General features: G+C 37.7%; 1 protein-coding gene across 1 annotated transcript in view; it reads left to right on the forward strand.

Moving 5' to 3' along the window:
• The first annotated feature begins 1,348 nt into the window (after window positions 1–1,348).
• The window catches only part of LOC103718385 (pleiotropic drug resistance protein 2-like), a 35,432-nt gene continuing 13,730 nt past the window's right edge, over window positions 1,349–23,050 (forward strand). Inside the window, exons 1-19 of the mRNA XM_039116559.3 lie at window positions 1,349–1,760; window positions 1,903–2,280; window positions 2,414–2,534; window positions 2,984–3,072; window positions 3,742–3,826; window positions 3,946–4,236; window positions 4,341–4,431; window positions 9,708–10,608; window positions 10,755–10,915; window positions 11,121–11,224; window positions 11,399–11,564; window positions 11,650–11,784; window positions 12,481–12,629; window positions 13,404–13,736; window positions 15,098–15,388; window positions 15,487–15,570; window positions 16,804–16,937; window positions 17,020–17,247; window positions 17,974–18,145. Of these exons, the coding sequence (XP_038972487.1) occupies window positions 1,925–2,280; window positions 2,414–2,534; window positions 2,984–3,072; window positions 3,742–3,826; window positions 3,946–4,236; window positions 4,341–4,431; window positions 9,708–10,608; window positions 10,755–10,915; window positions 11,121–11,224; window positions 11,399–11,564; window positions 11,650–11,784; window positions 12,481–12,629; window positions 13,404–13,736; window positions 15,098–15,388; window positions 15,487–15,570; window positions 16,804–16,937; window positions 17,020–17,247; window positions 17,974–18,145 (3,891 nt within the window). The 5' untranslated portion in view covers window positions 1,349–1,760; window positions 1,903–1,924. The remainder of the gene's footprint in view (window positions 1,761–1,902; window positions 2,281–2,413; window positions 2,535–2,983; window positions 3,073–3,741; window positions 3,827–3,945; window positions 4,237–4,340; window positions 4,432–9,707; window positions 10,609–10,754; window positions 10,916–11,120; window positions 11,225–11,398; window positions 11,565–11,649; window positions 11,785–12,480; window positions 12,630–13,403; window positions 13,737–15,097; window positions 15,389–15,486; window positions 15,571–16,803; window positions 16,938–17,019; window positions 17,248–17,973; window positions 18,146–23,050) is intronic.

Raw genomic sequence — 23,050 nt, forward strand, 5'->3', positions numbered from 1 at the left:
ATTCGTGGAGCTGAAGATTTATATATAGAAGAGTTGGAATATTGGCTAATACTCTTCATAATCGAATACTCGTCTCTTGCAACAGTTTGGGTTGTATCTTTTATGTGAAAGAATGATTAATATTTTTTTACGACGTCGACTGTTAGATCATGTTCTGTGTAGATCTCAAAGCACTCTGAATTCTTCATTCATCCGCCTGCATAGATTTTTAAGTTGCCATTGCATGATCCGATGGTGGATTCACATCTGCATGAAGGAACATGAATCCTTCTTTTGCAGCAATGATACAACCTTGGACTGTAGCATGCGAAACAAAATTCGATGGTAAAATGGTAAAATAAAAGTAATTAGGGCAATAATCATGAGTCTCCTAATCTATTCTTCAACACCAGAGCAGGTTTTTCTTTTAACCACTGAAGGGTACCAAAGTCTTTCCACAAAAAACTTATGGCCACCCTTGTTTGACTACGAAAATTCAGATGTGTGAAGAATTTTTCTTTTTTTTCGTACTTTTTAGCTACGCATCGCTTTAGCGTTTAAAAGATATCTTTTGTTAAAAGAATCCATTTAACCGGCCAAACTAGATTATAGTCAAATAAACTTTCTTATCAGCAATAATATAAAATAAAATTATATATTTATAAATCTATCATTCTCTTCCATTAGAAATTATTTATATTTATATTTATATTTTCTACCTATTTATATACCATATATTTTTTATAACTATTTTAACTTGTGGGTACGGAAATATGCACACGATTTAGGAACATCTGCGGTATGCCGCTTACAATATTAATATCGTCCAAAGATAGATGATCATAAAACAAAATAAATTATACAACATATACAAGATCACCGTATTTGACAATTGTATATCATTTGTTGGGTGCAAATCATAGGCCACTCCATGCTCGTACGTACACACCTATGGATTAACTATATCTCAACTCAAATTAGATTCGGGGCCGGTGGACTTTCGACGTATCTGTGGTTGGTGCTGAGCTCAGGGCGACATGATAGGAATTACTTATACGAGATAAGTACTGGGTGCGGACCGTATTCTGCTTGAGAGGTACTCGGATATGGTGATAGAGTGGATATAGGGCCGGAATCTCGATGCGAGTTCGAGCCTGCTGCTACGCAATGTTCACATACTCTTAGATGTGAATGGTCTCTCGTAGGCCACACTGTCTTAGTCCTCATGTTATTTTTTTTAAAATTATTTTTATATTTTTTTTAATTTTATTAATTGTACTCTGGGGTCTGGGATGTGTGAGTTGCTTGGAAAGGAAAAGAAAAAAAAAATCTTTTTGTTTTTCCACCTCCCTCCACGGGACCTGTCAGCGTGCCAAGCTTTGCAAACCCGAGAGTTCCGGAGAGACGGAGCGCCACCGCATCATGGAAGGAAACATCAAGGAGATGGAGAAAGAAAGAAAAAATAAAAATCTTGGACTAAGCTCCAACGGCAGCCTCACGTTTCCATCTCAATATTTTATGACATTTTCCCTCCACCGCTTTGCGCCCTCTCCCTCTACTCCCTCTATATAAGCCTTCCACTAGTTCCGTCTCTCTCCTCTCTTCTCCAGGAGTTCCTCCTCCTCCTTTTTCTTCCCTCTCCCACTCCTCACCTTTGGAATCTAGAGTTCAATGGCGACTCCTCCCGCCCCCTGCTGTGCTTGAAACATAAGCACTCCGCAGCGCCGTCGGTAACTCCGGCGGCAGCCTCCAGCAGGTGGCAGAGTGGAAGAGGAGGAGAGGTAGCTGAATGCTAGTGTTTTTTTTTTCTTTTTTGGCTGCTTCATATCGACTCCGAAATGGAGGGAAACGTCGCCAACACTGATTCAAATGTTGGAGAATGAGTTCTTACGTCAAAATTTTTTTATCTCCTGATTTGGTTAGGGAATTTGGGAGGATTTTGGCAATGGCGGACAATTTGAGCAGGTCGAGCAGCAAGAACAGCAGCCGGAGGAGCAGTGGCCGGAGAAACTGGCTGGCGTCGAGCTTCCGGGACCCGTCGGACGCCTTCCGGCGGGACCTCAATGAGGGAGACGACGAGGAGAACCTGAAATGGGCCGCGCTGGAGAAGCTCCCCACCTACGACCGGATGAGAAAAGCCATCATCCGGCAGGTGATCGAGAACGGCAAGATCGTCAGCAATGAGGTCGATGTCGGCGAGCTCGGAATTCAGGACAGGAAGCTCCTTGTGGAGCACGTCCTCAAGGTGGTGGAGGATGACAACGAGCGGTTCCTTCTCCGGCTTAGAGACCGGATCGACCGGTAATGGAAAATTCTACCTCTTGTCCGTTTCCATCTGTTCTTTCTCTCTGCTTCTAATTTAACTGGCCGTTCTTAATTTTGAATTTTGAATTTGTTCTAATGATGTGTTAGTTTTCGATGTTAAATGAATCAGGGTCGGGCTCGAACTTCCTAAAATCGAAGTCCGGTATGAGAATTTGTCAGTGGAGGCAGATGTTTATGTAGGCAGCAGAGCGCTCCCTACTCTGCTGAATGGCACCATGAACATCATAGAGGTATTCCATGTATCTAATGTCTGTAAATCTTTTGTTCTTCCAAACTTTAGTTTCATTTGAAGGCTGCCTGCATTCCACTTCACAGCTATTAATTTGTATTTGCCATTTTTCGCTCTTTGGCTAGAAGAAATTTCATCTGTTTTCAGTTGTTTAGGCAATGAAAACTAAAATTCTGTTCCCCAACAAACCTCTGAATGGCTCTGCAAGTTAGTGTTCAAAATTTTTGACTCCATCTATGTAATATAATTTCTTCATCAGAGCCATGATCATGTCCAAGGGATGCAATATTGATTTCGTTTTACTTTTCGGTAGTACTGTATTGGCATAATTAAGAAAGATATTGTACATGAGGTATGGAAAACAAGCTTCTTTATTTAATCCAAAAGTAAATGAAAATCTTTGTTTCTGTGATGATGTATCCTTCATTTCAGTTTTTATTTTTAATGCAGGAAATTATTGGTTTCATGCGGCTTTCTAAATCCAAGAAAAGGACAATGAAGATACTTAATGATGTGAGTGGAATCCTGAAGCCTTCGAGGTATGTTTACATAAGTTTATAGATCACATTTTTGTATTAGATCCTTATCTGTTTCTTTTGGTAAAAATGCTAAAACTATTATTTGTAAAGGCAAGGTAAAAGGATTGAAGACAAAGGACATGTATTCGGTCTCTGTTTCCTATCTATTATACTTTGCTTGATGAACCATGTAAAAGATTCCCAAAGAGGTTTAACACTTTGGAAGTCATTTTTGTCCATGCTTTAATGCTTGTGTGGTCAATCCTCTCATAGATGTTACCTCCAAGTCCAATTTTTTCCCCTTTTATTTCATTTATTCCTTCTTTTTTGTTTCTCTGGAAAGATACTTTCTAGCAGACAAGCGCATGGGAAAACTAAATAGCAGCAGATTCTCTTATGATTTAGGTGAAAAGGATCTGATGCTCAACAATACCCATTTTCTTCCCTTCTGCTGGTAGAAAGAGATAAGAAGTCCGTATCCATATTGAGTTAACATGAAAAGTCTTATATCATAGGAAGCATAAAAAAATTATTTTGTTTTATTTTCTAAATGAAGCATCAGTGTGGTTCGCATGCTGATGACTAATCATTAGAACAAATGTACAATTTTTTGTTGATAAGATAGGACCGTTGTGTACTTATCAGAAAATATCTCAGTAAAACATATTTTGGTATTCAATATATATCCAGGATGACACTGCTTCTTGGACCTCCGGCCTCAGGGAAAACAACACTTTTGCTGGCCCTTGCTGGGAAGCTTGATAAAAAGCTAAGGGTATGTCTCATTTGTATTTGCCTATATGCAAGGTTATGCAAGTGATTGTAATCATGTATGCATATATACATTCATATGTATGTTCTCAAATGTGCTTATTATTACTGCTTTGTTAACAGGTATCTGGTAAAATCACATATTGTGGTCATGAGTTATCAGAGTTTGTCCCCCAGAGAACAAGTGCATACATTAGTCAGCAAGACCTTCACAATGGTGAGCTGACAGTTCGAGAGACCATAGATTTCTCAGGACGGTGTTTAGGTGTGGGAACCAGATATGAGATGCTTTCAGAATTGTCAAGACGAGAGAGGGCTGCAGGTATTAAACCAGATCCTGAAATTGATGCTTTCATGAAGGCAACTGCAGTGGAAGGGCAGGAAACCAATGTTGTAACAGATTACATTCTTAAGGTTTGGTCCTCCATCTTGTGCATGTACAAATTAAATTTAGCTCCGTATTGTAATTGTATGAGTCATGTCCGGTGATTCTAATTATTTAAAGTACTATGATCCAGGTACTTGGTTTGGATATCTGTGCAGATATCCTAGTTGGTGATGAGATGAGAAGAGGCATATCTGGTGGACAAAAGAAGCGTGTGACAACCGGTACTTCTCTTTATGCATATTAAATAAAGAATAACCACTTATCCTTTCGGGAAAACTATATTTCCTGATTCTGTTAATACATTTGTAGGTGACCAGTCAATCTTTAATTTTGCTATCAAGAAAAAAGTTTAATGTTAACCAGCATATGCTCTTCTGTTTCATTGATGTACTTAGAAGTGCTATATGCAATTAAGAGCATATTCTCATTGAATTTGTAGGATGGAACCATATCCATTTGCCAGAAAACAAAATGTTTCATGCAAGTTTTAATTGTTAATTACCTTGTCATCACAATGAAAAATTACTACTACTACTACTATTTGTTGTTGTTAGCGTATGTGTGCATCCAAAAGTCAAGCACTTCCAGACATAATAGTTTATCTATTACTTGAAATTTTGAATGCCACACTATTGTTGTTGTTTTTGTCATTGTTGGTGTCATTAGTGCATGCGTGCATCCAGAAGTCAAGCACTTCCGGACATAATAGTTTATCTGTTACTTAAAAATTTGAATCCCATGGTTGTTTGAAATTTCTACTTCTTCCACACACAGCTGATTGTAAGGATGGGGCTTACACTTTTGGAACTTACATCTCTTACATTAAAAGCTCATAAATTTGTATCCATACCGACAACATATGCTTATATGTTGAATTAACTTTATGCAAAATTTGTGAGTGTTGACAGGTAATGCTGATGCAACCATCGATCACCATATCTATCAGCTTTCTGAACCAAGGATCCAGATACCCAGGAATAGATATCTTCATAGCAACCCATATAAGGATAGCTGAAGCTCAAAAGGCTAATATTTTGAAGTTCATATCCAGCTGCATTAGGAAAGGCAATCCAGCATACATCAGTCCAGAAGGAAGCTTCATTAGCATCAACATAATTCAAATTTTCATTTAAATGCACTTCCATGATATGTGGCATCAAGTTAGCTTTCCAACGCATTTGAATCACTTAAAATAGAGGTTGGATGAGGAAGTTATGAATGATTTATTGAAGATGTGTCAATGGCGGCAATCTTCCAGATAATTATGAAAATATCATCCTATGGCTCATAATTTATAGGATGATTCTTCTTTTATTTTTTTCCAAACTTTTATGTTTATTTCTTCTAGAAACTTATGTTAGATGAGTTATAAGTCCTGCAGGAGCTAGAAATTTATCTTTGGCTATTTATGTAATATTTATATCTATTTTTTAAGGAAATTTATATCCCATAGGAACTAGGAAAACCTATTAACTTTAGGAGATCTCTCCTATACATAGATACCTAGTTGTACTCTATTGACATCAAGTAATCATCAATAAAGTTTTGAAGCTTTTCTTCAATTCCATGCTTGATGTGGTGTGAGACCACGATTGCGTGAGTGATGACCAGTGCAAGGCTGGAAGCTTTAAGCATTTCGTTCCTTGAAGAGGTTGGAGGTGAGAGACCAAAGACCCTCAAGGATTTGGCGTGAGGCCATCAACTATCCCTTCTTCAAGTTTATTTTCTACTTCTAGTTTAAGTTTCTCCTGTGCTACTAATCTTGTGCAAGCTTGCCTGTATCAGATTTGGTATCAGATCCCAATCTTTCCCTTTCAGTTTAGAATTTTAAAATGTAAAATAAAGGAGTTTATTTTCAACTTTGACTCCAACCTTGATTCTATCAAACTTGTTACTAATGCAAGTCTTCTTGCTGCGTAGTATTTGAATTTTTGTATAATTCCTAAGAGCATCAGAACTTCCTTTTCTGATCTAAAAATTTTTTGATTTAAAAGTCCTAGTTTCTTTCAAATTTCTAGTCGATTTCTAGTTGGTTCAAAAAAAATAGAACCAAATCTTTTGTTCCCTCATCTTCTTCATCTTTGGCATCATCTCTGGTTTTTGCCCTTATACCATCCAATACCTAGGCCCAATCCAAGCCAGTTAGGGATAAGATTCAGATGGCGTACCTATTGCCATCTGATCTTGATTCTGAATTGCTTTAGGTATGGGGCCATATACTACAAGTCAGACTCGGTTTCCCTAGTAGGTTTGACTTGGAAATTCTTAGGTTAAGCCGAAGTCAACTTCCAATACCTTTGGAGCATTGTTTTTACTGAAAATTTACCATCTTAGGCCGAACTAAGAGAATGAATACTTGATCCAACATGAGCAACCAAATAGGAGTTAGTCTCAAACCTAGAGTAGATTCATGGGAACAAGAAGTAGAAAAGCTCAAAAATTGATCCTACCATAGACAATTCACTTCTTGACAAATTGAGTCCACTCTCTGACAATATTTCATCCTAGCTCAAAGATCTCAATTTGCACTAGAAACTTATCTTAATTTAAGAAAACCTGATGGAACGCGGTCTCATCACAACACTTAAAGAGCTCTTTCTGGACATAAGGAACTGGAGCAAGTCCTACTTGCTGAATTGTATTCAACCCTCTTATCGTTTGGCTAGATCTTGCTGGTATCAAAAATGAGAAAGAACAACCAAATCAAAATAGAAACAAACTATGGCTCTTGGCCTAGACAACATCCTTGGTGTAGGGGAGTTCAGAGCAACGAGAAAGGCCTAGATGACAATGCCCATCCTGGAATAAACTAGATTGAGAGGTCGTTCCACCCCTATAATCATGGTCTGCAGTGTCAGTGCATACCGCGGTTGTATTACCGCCCCATACGGGGTGGACTATACCGTACCTTTACTGAACCGAAACTCAATATGAGGCACATACTGAGTCTTGCTATGTCGAACTGATCTCGAAACTAGGCATATCGACGCTGTACTAGCATGGTACTGATAAAGTGTCTGGTACGGAGATGGCAAACATTAAAATCAATCAGACAACTAATAACTCATACCATAGTTAGACTCAAAGTAGAAGACTTCTAGGAGAATTGGATCTAGATGCCTTTCTTGATTAGCTCCTTTCTATTAAAGATTACTTTCTTCCTATCACATGAATGGATCAATTTGTTTGGAATTTGCTAAGAGCAAGTTCAAAGTTGAAGCCAAGATTTCATGGAGAACACTTGAAGACCATTGTTGGAATTGTAAGATAACCATCAGAAAATGGGATATGATGAGAAGTGAAATAATAAAGAAATACCATCCTAGAAGCTGCAATATCGAGACTTACAAGAAGCTCCTCGAAGCAAGGTAAGAGACATACATAGAAGGAAATCATTAAGATTCTGAAATTATCTTGGAAGATCCAAAGCCTTGATTGATGCATCATGGACTTATTGAAGATTCATGAGATTTCCACTCAAGAGCATATTTGCGAAAGTTACGAAGATAATAAGATTGTTTATGCTGGGTCTGAAGTATTATTTACAAGTATAGATCGTTTATGTTGGGTCTGAAGTATTATTTACAAGTATAGCAGTCAAGGAGCTTCTTGTTCCCATCAAGAAGAAAGTTAAGCTGATCCAAAGAAGCCTGTAGTCGAGAAGAAGCCTCCAGCTCCTACCATCATATGGCCTTCCGTCTTTAAAGTAAGACAATTTGAGAAAGAAGACCATTATATCTTACCCCATGTCAATTCATCTAGAGCTGAATTTTTCAAGCTGAGGGATTTGATGCAACCATGGATCGCCATATTTATTAGTTGTCTAAACCAAGGATCCAGATGCCCAAAAAGAAGTCTTATTAGTGCAACATATATGATGGAAGATCGTCAAAGATGAAAAGTCAATATTTTGAAGTACATATCCAGCCATATAGGAAAAGGCAATCTACTGCATATTAGTCCAAATGGAAGCTTCACTAGCATCAACATAATTCCAATTTTCATATAAAGCCACTTCCAAGCTGTCCAGGATCGAGTTAACTTTCCAACACATGTTGATCACTCAAAATGGAGGCTAGATAAGGAAGTTATGAATGATTTTATCGAAGATGTGTCAGTGTTGGTGAACTTCTAGAAAATTATGAAAACACCATTCTCCATCTGTATTGGAAAAGGCAATCTGACACATTCTCAGTCCAAATGCAAGCTTCACTAGCATCAACATAATTCGAAGTTTTGTATAAAGTCACTTCCATGATGTCTATCATTGAGTTAGCTTTCCAACGCATGTTGAATCATGCAAAATGGTGGTTAGAAGATTTTATCAAAGATGTGCTAGTGCTGGTGAACTTCTAGAAAGTTATGAAAATGTCGTTTTGTGGCCCATAATTTATAGGATGATTCTTCTTTTATTTGTGCAAATTTTTAATTTGGCTTTCGTTTATTTTTAGCTGGTTATTTAATATTTGTCTCTTTAACTTTTTAGGACATTTATATCCCATGGGAACCAGTAAAGCTTATCGGCTTTAGGAGATTTCTCCTATAGACAGACTTGGAATTATACTCTTTAGACATCAAATAACCTTCAATAACGTTTTGAAGTTTTTTCTTCAATTTGTTGCTTGGATTGATTCCTTGCTTGCCATGGTGTGAGACTGTGATAACATTAGAGGTGACCGGTGTGAGGCTAGAAGCTTCGAGCATTCGATGGAGAACTTGGAGGTCAAAGACCGAGGATCCTTAAGGAGTTGGCATGAGGCCATCAATTATCCCTTCTTTAGGTTTATTTTCTGCTTTTAGTTCAAGTTTCTGACGTGCTAGTTTAATTTCATGCAGGCTTGCTTGCATCAAATGTTGGATAACTAACCATTGTTTAATGGGTTCAATTACAATTATGAGGACATCTGGACAATGTTTGACTCACTTTTGAAATATATAGAAGAAGAGCCATAGCTAAAGATTTACCGATAAAGATGATGTGCAGCATAAGCATCATAATATAACTTTTTGTTCTAATACAATATGTTGTGCCCTCATCTGAAGAAAATAATATGTTACTTCCGCACATTGGTTGATTCCTATCTCTCTGAGACAACCATTGCTCTTTTAACATTTTGAATATGAGAAGGACCAAAAGAATCATATATCTGATGAAAGAAATAGTTCAAGAAGATACTGTTAACATGTTGATAAACATGAGAACTTTATCCATGATTGTTCCTTTTCTGTTTAGTACACATAGTGCATGAGTCTCAGCTCCAGTATTCTTGTTACTTTCATTAACATGTTTCTTCCATTTTCAGGGCATCAGGTTTCCATAATTTGTCATTAACGTTATTGAATAATCTTTCTCATGAATTCCTTTCCATGACATAATCTTTCAGTGAAGTTAATGATTTTATTTCCTTTTCAGTTTTGCATGGGGATTCTTGATGTACGCTTGTCTTTGATCTATCTCAATGAGCTCACTCTGAAGCTCTCTGTTGTTTACTTGCAGGAGAAATGTTGGCTGGTCCTGCAAGGGCACTATTCATGGATGAAATATCTACTGGACTTGATAGTTCTACCACTTTTCAGATTGTTAAGTTCCTTAGGCAGATGGTTCATGTCATGGATGGAACAGTGATCATTTCTCTTCTTCAACCTGCACCTGAGACATTTGAACTTTTTGATGACGTTGTGCTTTTATCTGAGGGACAAATGGTCTACCAAGGTCCTTGTGACAACATTCTTGAGTTCTTTGAGTCTGTTGGTTTCAAATGTCCTGAAAGAAAAGGAGTCGCAGACTTTCTTCAAGAGGTAACGTCAAAAAAGGATCAAGAACAGTACTGGTTTAACAAGAACCAAACTTACCGGTATATCTCAGTTGCTGAGTTTGCACAGTTGTTCAAGTCATTTCATATGGGGCAGAAGCTTTCAGAAGATCTCAAAATTCCTTATGATAAATCTAAAACACATCCTGCTGCATTGGCAACAGAAAGATATGGCATCTCTAATTGGGAGCTCTTCAAAGCATGTTTAGCAAGGGAATGGTTACTTATGAAACGCAATTCATTTATCTATGTATTTAAGACTACACAGATAACTGTCCTGTCACTGATAGCTATGACTGTGTTTCTGAGAACAGAAATGCACCATGAAGCAATTTCTGATGGTAACAAGTACTTTGGTGTACTATTTTACAGTTTGATTACTGTGATGTTCAATGGATTTGCAGAGCTGGCAATGACTGTTATGAAGCTCCCAGTGTTCTATAAACAAAGAGATTTCTTGTTTTTCCCTCCCTGGGCTTTCGGATTATCATATTGGTTCCTCAAGATTCCTCTCTCACTATTAGAATCGGGAATATGGGTTATTCTCACATATTATGTGATTGGTTTTGCGCCTGCTGCCAGCCGGTAAGCACTTCTAAGTTTCTCCCTGAGTTCTATCACAGGTTGTCATCTTTTGCGTTGTACAGGAAGATTTAGTCTTCAGCTTTTTGTGATGATGCAGTGTATAAGTTATAGTAGACAATATGTTGACAGTTTTCCAACTTCCTCAGGTTCTTTCGACAATTATTGGCATTCTTCTTTATTCATCAAATGGCACTCTCTCTGTTTCGCTTTCTTGGTGCTGTTGGAAGAACAATGGTTATATCCAATACATTTGGGACTTTTGCTTTGCTCATTGTTTTTGTGCTTGGAGGATTTGTCATCTCAAAAGGTGTATATCATTTGTAACAAATAAGTCTCTGTTTGGATTCCCTTTTTAACTGTATTTTTTTCAGTATATTTGTAAGAAACATTTTCATTTCTCATCACCTACAGCAGAGCTTAACATTTGATGTTATGCCACTGATTTGGTTCTTTTACTAGTAAGCTTGATGGTGGATTGTATTCTGCTTCATTCTTTTTCTGTCTGTGAGCAGATGATATCCAATCATGGTGGATATGGGGCTACTGGATTTCTCCTATGATGTATGGGCAGAATGCTGTAGCTATCAATGAATTTCTTGCACACAGATGGAGCAAGGTAATTTTTTTCCTTTTCCTATTATGTAGTCCTTTTTGTCTGAATGCTATAGTTATGCTTGTGTCATTATCTACTTGTAGGATGCTGATGTACCTACAGTATGTAAACTAAGATTTCATTCTCAATGCCAGGCCATATTCCAATTTTACATGCTTTTGCTTTTCTCTTTTACAGCCAAACACTGATTCCAGTATTGATGCATCAACAGTAGGACAGGCAATTCTTAAATCTAGAGGCATGTTTGTGAATGGCTATTGGTATTGGCTTGCTGTTGCTGCCCTTTTTGGGTTTTCTCTTCTGTTCAATGCATTGTTTATTCTAGCACTAACTTACTTGAATCGTAAGTCATCACTTTTTTATTTATTATTCTAAGTTTTCTGATGCCTGGTTAAGACTCTCACGTCTACAATATTTTCGCTATGTAGCTATTGGAAATTCTCAAACTGTCACAATTGATGACGATTCAGATAGTAAAAATAAAAAGGGCTCAACATCAATCGCACAAGAGATGTCTGAATTTACAGAGAGTGGTAGAGCATCTACTATGCCTGTTATTGCAGGTTTGCTGATCACACTTTGATTTAGATAGCAGCTTCATTCTTTATAGTATCTTGGATGTGCAGTTTAAAGTTAATGTTTCCTGATCAAATGCCAGATGAAGTTGGCATGAAGCAAATATTGATGTACACAAACAATAATAATTTAAGTCATTTGAGTAATATGAGTACAAAAATAACAAATATTTGTTCCATATGGCTAGAGGGCAGGCCTTGGTGTAATGGTAAGGTTGTTCTATTCTGACTTGCGTTTTAGGGGTTTGAATTATGGAAATAGCCTCTTTGCACAATGGGGTAAGGTTGTGTATGCCTGACCCTTTCGAGACCCCGTAGTTGTAGGAGCTTCATGTGCCAGGATATCCTTTTTAGAGGGCAGGCCTTGGTGCAATGGTAAGGTCTCTCCACTATATTCTAGGTTTTTAATCAATCCACACGTGGGGTAAGGCTGCATACATCTGTCCCTCTCCAAACCCTGCAGTGGTCGGAGTCTCGTGTCCTGTTTTTGTTCCATATGGCTGATGAGACCAAGTCTAGCATAGAGATAAGTCAGTCCCTTATTGGGTTCATTCATGTAATGGTCCCTTTTGCTTTGTAGTTATCTGTAGTTACTTAAGAGTTTACATGGATACGTATGTCATTTTTCAACTGGATGTTTTTTACCATCTATTAGTTTTATATATTCTGCTGTTGTTACTGCAGATGGTACTAACGTAGCTACGTCTGTAAGGAGGAACAGTTCTGAGATTGCAAATAATGCAGACCATCCAGCTAGGAGAGGAATGGTTTTGCCTTTCCAGCCTCTTTCTCTTACTTTCAACCATGTGAATTACTATGTGGACATGCCTGCTGTAAGTCAGTAATCCTAACACACTACCAAATATTCTTCAAGGGCTCTGTTTGTTTGCTTTGAGTTAGTTTGTTTTGTTTTTTCCATCTCCTCACCCCAACTCATGGGTGATCGATTTACATATCAAATCTGACTAATTTTCATTTCCCTGTGCTGCTGCCTACATTTCCACTTCCATGTCTTATAAATCTGTTGATTTGTGATTATTTCTAAGTACTTTTCCAAACTGTTTTTCTTTTCTACATGTGCAAGAGGACCCTTTTATTTTTCACAATAAGAGCGTAGTTTTTGAGAAAAGGTTGTTCATCTACAAGGTTTAAATACCAGTTCCAATTGTTCCCATTGTCGGGACAAGACAAGTTGAGAAATGGACTAGGATGGGATGGGAATCCACCATCCTGAGTGTCATGATGCAGGGCGTGTCATTTCATGGATACACCGGGATGACCCTATCCCATGGTATTTAAAATCTTGCATGACTACGTGAACAAAAACATAAAGAAACAAGCATTGTAAAATTTGTAAATTTTGTTTAAGAAGTTATGCCTTGCTTACTGCTCTATATTAGACATCAAGGCCACTGAATTGTCAATTGATTTCCAATAGGTTATATTCTTATATATCTTTTCGTGTGTAAAGGGATTTGAGAACAATCAATTCACTCAACCAGAAAAACCCTACTCCTGTCATTTATGTGCTCAATTCTGACTATTGTGGTTGGAAAATTGCAATGCGAAAAAGGAAATCTCATGCTTATCTTTCTCTACTCTATCAGGAGATGAAGAGTCAAGGAGTTGAAGAAAATCGTTTGCAATTACTATGTGATGTGAGTGGTGCTTTCAGACCTGGTGTTCTGACAGCATTAGTTGGTGTCAGTGGAGCTGGAAAGACTACGTTGATGGACGTCTTGGCGGGAAGGAAAACTGGCGGTTATATTGAAGGAAGTATCATCATTTCTGGTTACCCTAAAAAGCAAGAGACGTTTGCTCGGGTTAGTGGGTACTGTGAACAGAATGATATTCATTCACCACATGTCACCGTTTATGAATCACTTGTTTACTCAGCTTGGCTGCGTCTTTCCCCAGATATCGACCAACAACAAAGGAAGGCACGTTTTTTACTACCTGGATTTTGCGATTATCTTTCTTCTCAAAGTTGGCAGATAGTCCATTTTATGCTTTATCTAAATATCACATCAATCTTTTCTTTCATGAATGGAAATTTCCAATTTGTGCCCAATTTATATATACATTCTGTACTCGCGATGTTATAATTCCTACCATCATTGTGTTCATTCATGGATATACAATTTGCATTTTTATACTTCTTTGATCATTGTCTAAATTTGTGGAGAGTGCATATTCGCTATCTATCACATGTATTTTTTAGCAACAATTAGTTTAAATCTTGTTTTACAACATCAACGTTGATAAAGCATGATAAGGGATATGAATATATCTTGAAAAAGTAGGATACAGTACAGATAGAACACATCACGGCATATATGTGTGTGTGTTGTCTGTATGCATATGTATGTATGTTATATCTATACATATGTATATATGTACGTGCATACATATAAAATACATACACGCAAAGATACACACAAATACATGCACATGTATATACATAAACATTCATAAAGCATAGTAGGCAATCAAAATAATATAGTCCATACTTTTTACGATAGCAAACTTTTACAAGCTTCTCATTTAGTCATTATTCTCTATACTATAATCCATACCTTCTATTTTAAAATTAATATGATAGACTCCATATGTCACCTTCCCTCGCTTTTGGATCTAGCAGGAAGTGTCTAAAGTGTATTCGGGAAGTAACCCTTTTTTTTATTTTGAAAGTAGGATACTTAGCTCAAAGTACTGGACATGTCTCTGAGAAGTATTTGACGACCATCGATATCCAATATGAATACAAAATGGACATGACATATGATTTGAAGTATCTGTATTTCCAAGATCAACATCATGTTTAATTAACATTTGACTAGGTCTGAGGGTGGTACAAGAGGTTCTATTGACTTAGGAGATATGGTAAAAAATACTTGCAGAATTTCCCTTCTCATATTTCCCCTATGATACTCAATATCTTGCCCTTGGCAGGGAGAACTTAGATGAAGATGTAATTTCCTTGCTTCATGCAGCGACCTAGGGAAAGGACCATCCTGGCTATACCATAAATTGGGAGATTAATGCTTATGGATTATCTGAACTTTCTATTCATACAGAGTAGGTTGATAATCGATTTATTTATTTCGATCATGCATCACTATCTGAACACTACCACAGATATTCTTTCTCGTAGTGGTCTAGAAAAAGAATTTCTTCATGCTGATGTTACCCATTAAATCATAAATATGTAATTAAACTTCTAGTTATCTTACTATATCCTTTTCTTTCCTCCTTTCTCAGATAAGATTAACTCCAAAGTTTTTGTTGTCTCAAAATGTAGATGTTTGTCGAGGAGGTAATGGAGTTAGTTGAGCTTAATCTATTGAGAGATGCATTGGTGGGCCTTCCTGGGGTTGATGGTTTATCTACTGAACAGCGAAAGAGGCTTACTATTGCTGTAGAATTGGTCTCTAATCCATCCATTATCTTCATGGATGAGCCAACATCTGGCCTTGATGCTAGAGCTGCAGCTATTGTTATGCGGACAGTCAGGAATACAGTGGATACGGGACGAACTGTTGTGTGCACAATCCACCAACCAAGCATAGATATATTTGAGTCTTTTGATGAGGTTCCTGATACTTATAACTTCATGCAAAATCTGGTCCTTCTTACTGTTGTGGAACCAAAAAACATTCTGGAGAAGCCTGATATTGTTCTTTTTTCCAGTTACTGTTGATGAAGAGGGGAGGACAAGTCATATATGCTGGAGAACTTGGTCGCTATTCTCACAAGCTTATAGAATATTTTGAAGTGAGTTTCATTTTCCATAGTACACAATAATTAAACCTAGATTTCTAATGATGAATTAAACTTAGTTTTCTAATGATGTCTCATTTGATGAGGGATTGCAGAAATACACAAGTCATATTTTGCAGTTTTAGGCAATTTTAATTTTCTGGTATTTTCTGCACCTAGGACCTCAGGTTACTTCATTGTTGAAGTTTTGGAAAAAGGAAAACCATATATTACCCAATTTTGTTATAATTGCATTCCATGATTCATTGTTTTTATTGTTATAACACTACAGAGCATGGTCTGCCGTACCGGTCCGTACCGGCCGGTATGGGCCGGTACGTACCGGTCCGGCCTGGGACCGGTACCGGATCAGCGTGAAATCCGGTACCGGTAATTTATTGTTGAAGAACCGGTACGGGGCCGGTACGGGATCGGTACGGACCGGTACGGGACCGGTTCGGACCAGTACGCCATCGGTACGGACCGGTACGCCACCGGTACGGGACCGGTTTCGTACCAGTTCGGGACGCCACCGGTACGCCGACCGGTACCGGTACGGCGGACCTTGCTACAGAGTTTTATGTTGGAACAGGCTCTACTTTAATTAAATTATGATTTATTTATGGGCTAAATTCTTGGGAACTTTAAGAATGCTAAAATAGGCTCCTTATAGCCCAAGGAAAAAGTCCAGCATCATATTCTTGAAAAATAGCCTTTCATATAATAGTAGAGTTTAGTTTGATTAGGGCTCAGTTTTCGAGGTTCAATCTCTCTGTTACAAATTCACCTCACTGAAAGTATATTTTCTCTTTTATTCTGGAGTTCTGCTGCTGCTTTTTTTCCCTACTATGTTCAAGTTAATATATTTTCTTCTTCCATTCTTCTTACTTTGCTTTCTATTATCTTTTTCAAAGCATTCTAGAAAATCCAGTTGCATCACATTATATGTGCAACTCTGAGCTGAAATAAAGTGGTAAATTGATTGGTTTGTCTAGGTCTCCAGTTTCTTTCTCTGGCTTGTTGGGTTTCTCATTTCCAGTTAGGGAGTATGCATGGATTGTGTTTTTGATCTTCGAGTTGCTCTTGATATATGGAATGGTACACAATGAGGACATAACTATATGCCTTGAATCTAGTGATGCTCTCGTCTCCTTTAAAAACGACAGTGGCATACACAGTCCGAATGACTGTAATTCCATAGAGTTCAGATCCAATTTGCTTCAACTAACCAAGAAAATTCTCCTATAGGCAATCCCAGGTGTTCCCAAAATTACTGAAGGTTATAATCCTGCAACATGGATGCTGGAAGTAAGTTCCCCTTCAGTTGAGGCTCGCATGAACGTGGACTTTGCTGAAATTTATTCCAGTTCCTCTCTTTATCAGTAAGTGGATGTTTTATTATTTGTTGTAAGCAAACTTATACCAAAGTCAGCCGTTCACATTCCTTTTCTTGATATTATTCAGGAGAAATCAGGAACTTATCAAGCAACTGAGCATTCCTACACCAGGTTCCAAGGATCTTTCCTTTCCTACCAAGTACTCCCAGAACTTTACTACTCAGTGTATGGCTTGCTTCTGGAAGCAGCACTGGTCTTACTGGAGAAACCCACAATATAATGCCATCCGGTTCTTCTTGACACTTGTAATTGGCCTTCTGTTTGGCACAATGTTTTGGAACAAGGGTGAAAAAACGTAAGTTGTGAAGCTCTCTCTCTTTTATCAATGTTGATGCAGCTTCTTAACAGTTTTCTTTGATAAACAATGTTAATAGGAAATGCTATATATTGCAGAACAATGACTATTTCGAACAAATGAGATCCATCTGTTTCAATTTTAAATACACATATTTTTAATTGCAATTGTAAGCATAATAAAATGCAAATGATTACCCTATTTATTGAGCTGCCAGTTAGCATTTGTGAGCGACTGGTTCTCATTTTCTGAAACTAAATATGAATCTGTTATCTTTCTTGTTGAAGAAAATTAAGGAAGACCATTCTAGAATGTCTTGGCCTATAAAATCGAAATGTGACCGAACCCTTCAGTTCTAGTATTTGCAAAAATTTTCCTTCAAAGGTTCATATCTACTTGCATAGGTTACTCTCATAATGGCCTTGCTTTGACTAATCCTTTTCTAGAACATCCTTTCAAAATTTTATCTCCCTGTTCTCTCAGACCTTCAACTAAACTCTTATTACCATCACTGAGTTTAGCATTGATTGCATGTGCAGAAACCTAGTTGTTCATCCTTCAGTTTTAACCAGCTGGTTACAGCGCAATTCTGAAGTCAACCACGTCAACACTATTTCTTTTAACTTCTACAGTGTAATTTGTATCTGTAATGTGTCATCTTCTGTGCAGTGTTAGAATTATGCATACTCTCTGATTCTAAGTGCGATCTTCTTTTCACATAAACAGAAGCATGCAACAAGACGTGCTCAATCTACTTGGAGCCATATATGCCGCTGTTTTCTTCCTGGGAGCCTCCAACGCTACCACAGTGCAGCCTGTTGTGGCCATTGAGAGGACAGTATTCTACCGTGAAAGAGCAGCAGGCATGTACTCACCGTTGTCCTATGCATTTGCTCAAGTATGTCCACAACCCTTGTTAATTTCTTGATTACATGATATATTATGGTGAAGTAAATGTGTCTTACTCTTTCTGATTGTTGTTTCAAATTTTACTACTCTATCGTAGTTTGAACTTCATATAGAAAGAAATAAGGGAAGCAATTTCGTAGCCTAAAATCTTGTGGGTGAATAATTTAATATAAGAATATATTTCATTTCAATATTTTTAATTTCCATCTAATTTTATTTACAGTATAGTGCTTGCAAAGCCTATTGAAATTACAAGAGTTAGGTCTAAGATTTCAAAAAATAGGAGATTTAGAACACATTTTAGAAGTGCACAAAGAAACTATCAACAAAAAGTATAATGGGACTTCCCTCTTGAACATGCATTATCCCTGCAAACTTACCTTTATACTTAAAAGGACTTTAGTGCTCTCTTCCTTAAGCACAGTACCAAGGAAGGCCAAATCAACCCAAACTGGACAGTTTGGGCCATACCGAGTCGAACTAATCAAGAATCGGAATGGATTGGGTGGTTGGGTCAGTTCGGCCCTTTAAATTCTCCCAACACCCCCTCCTGCGTTCGGCCCCTCCCATGCCTCGTTTGGCCCTTTAAAGCATCTTGAGGCCACCCCGCACCCCCCCCCCCCACCCCACCGAAGCCCTAGGTTGTCCTCTCTCTCTCTCTGTCTGCCCTTCATGTTCATTGCCTGGCTGCTGCTACTAGCATCACCACAAATAAAAAGTGGAGCCGCTTGAGGTTTATGGTTGTAGACGACCTCGTCAATAAGGTAGACACCGAAGGATAGACAAGGGTAGTGCCAAGGCCTGAGAGGGTGTGGCACATTTGTTTGCCAACCATGGAATGCTTTCTCTACTCATTCCTCCATTGGAAGAACTCTCCCGACCTAGGAAGTCCTCTCTCTCCCTCTCTCCCTCCCTCCCTCGCTTCCTCCCTCTCTCTCCCCCTCCTCTCCCTCCCGCGTATCTCTCCCCTTCTCCCTCTCCCCCTCCCTCTCGCTGTTTCGGTATATCCTATAATGGCATAGTACAGATTCATACCATACTGTGTTGATTGCCGACTGGTGTGAGCCTTGATATCGGTTTGGAGGCTCATAGCGGGCGGCAAATCTTGCACCATACCTTCTAAGGTTACTAATAACGCCTTCCATTGGCATTCATGGTTGAAGTCCTTGTTATAGGCCTCGTTTGGGAGAGCATTTGGAGGGCCAAAAAGCACTTTCTGTCCCTCTAAAAGCACTTTTAGATGAAACAGGAGTTTGGTAAAAATTTTGGAATGCTGTTTTAGCTTATCCAGAAAGCTAAATGCAGCTTTTTGGGAGAAGCTCCATTTTGGAGTTTTTCGGCAAATCACTTTTAGGCCCTATTGGGAAGCTGTATTTTTACCAAAATACTCGTGATAAAATATAACAATTACACAAATTGTCCCTTTATAATTCTGAAAAACTGTAGAAGGGTGAAAAATTAATTTACACTAATAATTATAATATTTTATATCTTTATTATTGTATTATACTATAAATATAATATAATATTATATTATATCAGAATACATTAATATGTTATGTTAAATAATTTAATATTATGTTATATTATGAAAAATTAATTTATGCCAATAATTATAATATTTTATACCTTTATTATTGTATTAAACTATAAATATAATATTATATTACATTATAGTAATATTATACTATATCATATATTTATGTATTAATACATATTATATTTTGTTATGCTCTATTGTATAATACTTTGCAATATTTTTTATGGTCATTTTGTCATACCAAAAGTACTTTCTCAATTTGTTTACCAAACACATATTAAAGTGCCACAGTACTTTAAAAATATTCCACAGTACTTTAAAAATATAGTTACCAAATAGAAAATATTTTTTTATAAAAGCTCTACTTCAGAAAGCTTTACTTTCAAAAGCTCTACTGTCCATAGCTCCCCCAAACGGGGCCATAGTCATTGCATTTTCTTGCACATAATCCCTTCAAGCATGTTATGAGTGCCCTCCATGTGGTTGGAGTTGAAGTTTTCATCATGTTCATAGATTTACCCATTCTTCTTTTGTGCATCTATTAGTATTAATATTTTCGATAAGTTTATATTGGAATTATAATGCATTCAAGGGACCCTATAGGATTCCTTATCCCACATGAGATCAAAGTAGCATAGTAGAAACTTGAACTAGAAGCAGAAAATTAATTAAAGATGGGATAATTGATATCCTCATGCCAAGTCCTTGAGAGGACAACCGAATCGATACTGTGACTTGTATCGGTTGGCTACAGGATGGTACCGTATGGGTCCATACCGTGCCATGCTAGAGCGTATTGAAACAGGGGGAGAGAGAAGCAGAGAGAGGGAAGGAGAGGGAGAAGGGGGTGAGGACGAAGGAGAGGGGGGAGTGGGGGATCGAGAGAGAGAAAGAGATCTTATGGGACCCACCTTCCAATGTTGTGACCTGCTACCGCAAAGACCCTCCTAGATAGGTAGTAGTGATGATGATGCCAATACTAGCACCACGCAAGTGTCGTGTATTCCCAACATCATCAAAGACGGTCGAGATCGTGGCCTGTGGAACATGGATTTGGCGGCAGAGGCCATGGATGATGGAAAACTTATTGGAGGAGGGTGTGATGGTGAGCCTCTTTCTTTCTTTCTTAACCTTTCTTCCTTGTTCACTAGGTGGAGCCCATCATTGAAGAAAGCTGCAGAGATAGAGAGATCGCACAAGAGAGGGAGAGAAATAATCGATGATCTGGACTGCAAGGGGGCTTAGGGGTTTATTAAGGGCTGAACCATCCTAGCCACCTGAAGCATTTTGGCTTTTGACTGGTTCGGTTCGATATGGCCCGAATCACTCAGCTCGGGATGGTCCGGCTAACTTTGCTTGAGAGTCTTTGGCCTCCAACCTCTCCAGGGAATGCTCGCAGTTTCCAACCTCACAACAGTTAACTCTCATAAAGTATGGTCTCACACTGTAGCAAAAAGGGAATTAGTCCAAGCTAGAAATTGCAGAAGAACTTAAAAAACTTTATTGATGATTACTTGATATCAAAGAATACAACTAAGGCCTATTTATAAGGCATAGGTCAATCCTTATACTAGTTCTAATCAATTAAGAAAAAGGGTCCTAAAACAGGATCCAGGGTAGTCCTAAAATAATTATAACTAAGATCTAGGGTATAGGTCAACCTTTTATGAATTCTAATTGAAAAAGAATTCTAAAACTGTTCTAAAACTATGAATTTCCTTAACTAGCCACAGCATTGCTTGTTCAATTTGGAATCTTCCATGCTGCATCAATTCCTCCAAGCTTGGAAAATTCAGCTCCTAATGTCGCCCTAGATCCGGAACATGACATGGTCGTGCTACCAAGGGGTACAACCTACGAGAACACGAAGCCAATATTACTTTTAGCTTTCAAATTCATCACAAACACTATGTAATAATTAAAAGCCTAATTTCATTATCCATTAAATAAAACCAATATTGGTTCAGAGAGTCTAAATTCAAACATAAAACCCAAACCATAATCTTTACAATTAAGAAAATCACTAACTTCAAATTCATAATCAACTGAAGAACTAAAGTTCTGCTCTGCTCTATAAATTGTCAAGCTTGCTAACACGAACCTCAAGCCTAGACCATCCTTCGTTTCTATCATTCTTATTCATTTGGAGAGAGAAAAAAATAGAGGTATATGAGCGACAAGTGTAAAGTAAGTCTTACCAGATCAAGTATATGTTTTTCATGTCAATGCATCATTTAAGAAAAATACAGATATTCCAAAAGCATTTCATAATACAGTATATTAAAAATAGGTCATAAAGCAAATCATGCATGAACAAATCATCCATCTTTCATAAACATAGTACCAAGTTCGTTATTGCAAATAAATCGTAATCGTTCTTTGTCATATAAACCTATCATAGATATTTGTACTGTGGTCACTTTAACCCATTATAGGGCCATCATCGTAATCGACAAGATATCATAGTTCATATTCATTACCAATTTTAACCTATTGGTAGAGAACTGTTTTTGTTGGATGCTAGCTCCAAGGTGTCGATTGACCTCTATTTCTAGAGGCGGTCATAGCAATGTAAGAGCTTTTAGAAAATTTATATCTTTTTCTTTCAAACATACACATATATAGATAAAAAATACTAAATGGTATGATCAGATTTATATTTCATAACAAAGTTGTTTTCATCAAATCATTCATGAAACTATTTTTCATAATAAAGCATGATTTTCATAACACATATGCTGATCTATAATTTTAAGAAAAGCATGATATTTCCACAAGCAAATTTTATGCACGAAAGACATGATCATTTAAAAGATGATAAGGAGTGCAAGATCTACTTATTTCTTTTGTCTTCGACCATCAAACTTCACTAGGCAATTCAATTAACTCTATAAAAATATTAAAAGCAAAATCAATTTCCGTTTGAAGGTTTTATCAAATTAAAATAGTAATAAACAAAAATAATTGTCCGACGATTTGGGTGGGTCAGGCTCGAGCGATTCGATCAAATAAATCATAGGGCATGGACTCGATCGGGGCCAAGGTCGTTTAACATTGTTCATCATCAGTGGGTTCCATGGACACTTGACAAGGCTGGATGATCGGTCCAGTAGACAACTTTGGCACCAGGACAATTTAGGGCATCTTTTCAGAGGTCAACTTAAGTTTGCTGGTCAGGTCAATAGGACCCAATTCTGGGTTCCTTAGATCTCCTAGAAAGAAAAAGACTCTCTTCTCCTTTCTCAAAAGAGGGGAGAGCCCATCTCTCTCTTTTTCTTCTCGAATCAAGGGGGTGGCGCGGCCACCAAGACGATCCAACCCTGATGATGACGGCTAGCCTAGTGACGGCCCTCA

This window comes from Phoenix dactylifera, chromosome 12 (genome assembly GCF_051530095.1).
Source record: "Phoenix dactylifera cultivar Ajwa chromosome 12, Ajwa_hap1_PhDact_Kaust_v1.1, whole genome shotgun sequence".
Taxonomy (NCBI): Eukaryota; Viridiplantae; Streptophyta; class Magnoliopsida; order Arecales; family Arecaceae; genus Phoenix; species Phoenix dactylifera.